This window comes from Phytophthora parasitica (assembly GCF_000247585.1).
Source record: "Phytophthora parasitica INRA-310 unplaced genomic scaffold supercont2.170, whole genome shotgun sequence".
NCBI lineage: Eukaryota > Oomycota > Peronosporomycetes > Peronosporales > Peronosporaceae > Phytophthora > Phytophthora nicotianae.
This window is the reverse complement of record NW_008649156.1, coordinates 39201-41820: the sequence shown is the minus strand read 5'-3', so window position 1 is coordinate 41820 and position 2620 is coordinate 39201. Positions and strand designations below refer to the sequence as shown.

Genomic DNA, 2620 nt, shown 5'->3' with positions numbered 1-2620 from the left:
TTAGTTCCACATGCCAATGATGACCTGAGCATGGAAGGCATCCCAGGAGAATTAACGATACGGCATCCATTTACGTCGGTCAAACGGCCTGTCGCAATCGAAACTGTCTTCTTGCCGCAAAATAGTCTCGATCACATTAGAGCGGCACTGCTCTCCGCCAGTAAATCTCCAGAAAGTTTTGCTCATGAAGGCAACCGAAAATGAGGGACCATTCTTGCAAGAAGAAGACGAAACACAGGAGCTTCGATTAATGCACAAGGTAAAAGCGCATCTAAATAAAACTTGAGCTAGCAGTATCTCAAACTCTGCCTGGCCGATTTGAGATGCATTGCCTCGAGCATTTTGACCTGATGCAATATCAGTTTGAGGAGATGTCGCTGGCTCTGCAGCATGCGTAGGTCCCAAGTATACGGTGCGTTGGTAGTGCTTATCCATTGGTATCATATTTGGACATTCAAGAACTTATTCCATCTTGCAACGCGCAGGTGCCGGGCTTTCGGTGATTTTGTGGCAGTGGAGACACATTACGGACGGGGGATTCTGGTCCAGTGCTTGAAAGTGAGTCCATATTGAGTCTTCTGTGCGGTCTGCCTTGGAACGAGGTGAAGCTACTATGACTGAAGAAACTCTACTGTCGCTACCCCCGAGCACGCGCTGGACTATCATCATGCCTTAAAGAGCGCGAATTCACTGGCGACCTTGGATGGGTGGGGAGATCTCAGGGCCCGAGACGGTCGCTGAACCGATGCAGGAAAAGCTATACTACCTGACGGTGCAGCATGCTGGCGCCTGCCCAGTGTACTACCTCCTCGCTAAGATCTTGGAGACCAGCGTAGCAAGCGTCTCGTCGAGAAAGATGGTGTCTTATGAAATGACTGGGTAGGAGGAAGCGAACGCGATCGTTGTGATGCTAGCGTTCCTATGGCATGCCGCGTTGATCGCGGAGACGCGTGAGCTAATTGAATCGAACTAGCGATAGGAAACGCTGGAGAGAGTAGTGCCTGCTCTCCTTGGTCCATGGTGCCTAGATACGTCATGCTGGTGGGCACTGCGACGCAAATCTGACTATACCACAAGGTGGGGGAAAGTGAGGGAATTCCGAGCATTCCGAATTCGAGTTCTCGCAAACAACACAACTTATGACGCAGCATCACGTGAACTTCTTACCGCCGATATTCACTGGCATATCCGGTAGGTGAACCGCATCCCACACGCCACCACGACCTTGAGGCTGTCGAGCTTAAGTTATAGGGTCAGGAAATCCGACGCGTCCGTGGGACGATTCTGAATTGTGTCATTACTTAAAGTGATAAGGATGATTTCTGTAGCTTGGCTTGAAGCCGATATGACTTGACTACTGAGAGACGAGCTTTCGTCCAGTTCATCGCCTTCATTCCGGGACGTACGAACGCAGATGTCGCTACAAAACCTACTCAGGACACAAGCGATCAGACGACGGTGATAGTGTGCTCATAGGTACAGGCAGATCGTCGTACCACTTAGATACATCCTCGACGTTACAATGCTCACTACTGCAAATATGGTGAACTGATCGACCTCAAAATAAGCATGTGGATGTTTGAGCTACGTCGAACAACGTACAGCCCTTTTTGGCGCACCACATGAGAGTTGGTCTTGAGCTCCAGTAGGAGTATCGCAAAGTGAGAAGAAAACTCAGATCCTATCGGGGTCTGGAAGGCTTTTGGCAACGCTTCAAAAGATCCACAAGGGTCTTCCAGGAAATTATTACATTTTTAATAATATTACTGCGCATCCAGACTAACAAATTCGATGTTTCCTTCAATGGTCGATTTAATATGTATTATAATATATTGTGCCTTTCACTTGTTCTGCGCTCATTATTCTGTCGTAATTCCAGCTCGCTCTCGATGCTAAATCCAGCCGGTTAAAAATAATTTTACAGCTGCAAATCCCCAATAATCCGAGGCGAATGAGTGGCACTCAGAACCACAAACAAGCGAAGTAAGACGAAAGGAAGCGCGCCCGAAGCGGACTACTGCGATGCCCTTGCCTACTAACTGTTGTGCCACTTGTTTCCTTCCGGCGTGTTGTATGCAGCGTGCCGCAGCTCGACACCCCTCCGCTCCCGCTTCGCGCACGTCAAGTCGAGCCCCACAGCCTCTCAAGCCGAAGCTCGGCCTTGTGAACTGGTCGCGCGCTCTCAGATCTCTCGTCGGCTAACTGTTTTCTCGCAGGAGGCTGTGGGAAGTGGGAAGTCGTTACAGGTAAGATACGGGCTGAATGATGCTATCTTCTGGTACTTGATCAGTTCTAAAGGTATTGTATGCGTGTTTTAGCAGTTTAGGTGTGCATTGGACCATTTGTGGGACCCTGAAGCAGCGTATCTCCGATGAGCTTGAGTCTACCAGCAACATTAGCTGTTGTATTGACTATAAAGGTGGGCGAGCTCTTCGGCAGCAGCAGAATCAGCTATGGAAGCCCACAAATGCTGGCGTTTGTTGTTGATGATGGCTACCTCGGGTTTCGGGCCCGTGTGCGTCGGTGTGTCGATAAGTTAAAAGAGATTGAGTGGTCTGAAACTGGACCAATCTTATTGAAGCCTACTAATAGTGCTTCACAAGCAAAGTTCGCGCCGCTG

General features: G+C 49.3%; 1 protein-coding gene across 1 annotated transcript; it reads left to right on the top strand.

Moving 5' to 3' along the window:
- Positions 1 to 2079: 2079 nt before the first annotated feature.
- On the top strand, positions 2080 to 2375 carry PPTG_19710 (hypothetical protein; the record flags this gene model as incomplete). The annotated part of the gene is made up of 2 exons (XM_008918273.1): positions 2080 to 2246; positions 2322 to 2375. Coding segments are annotated over 2 exons (221 nt in total), but the record flags the coding sequence as incomplete, so codon positions are not given.
- Between the last annotated feature and the right edge of the window lie 245 nt (positions 2376 to 2620).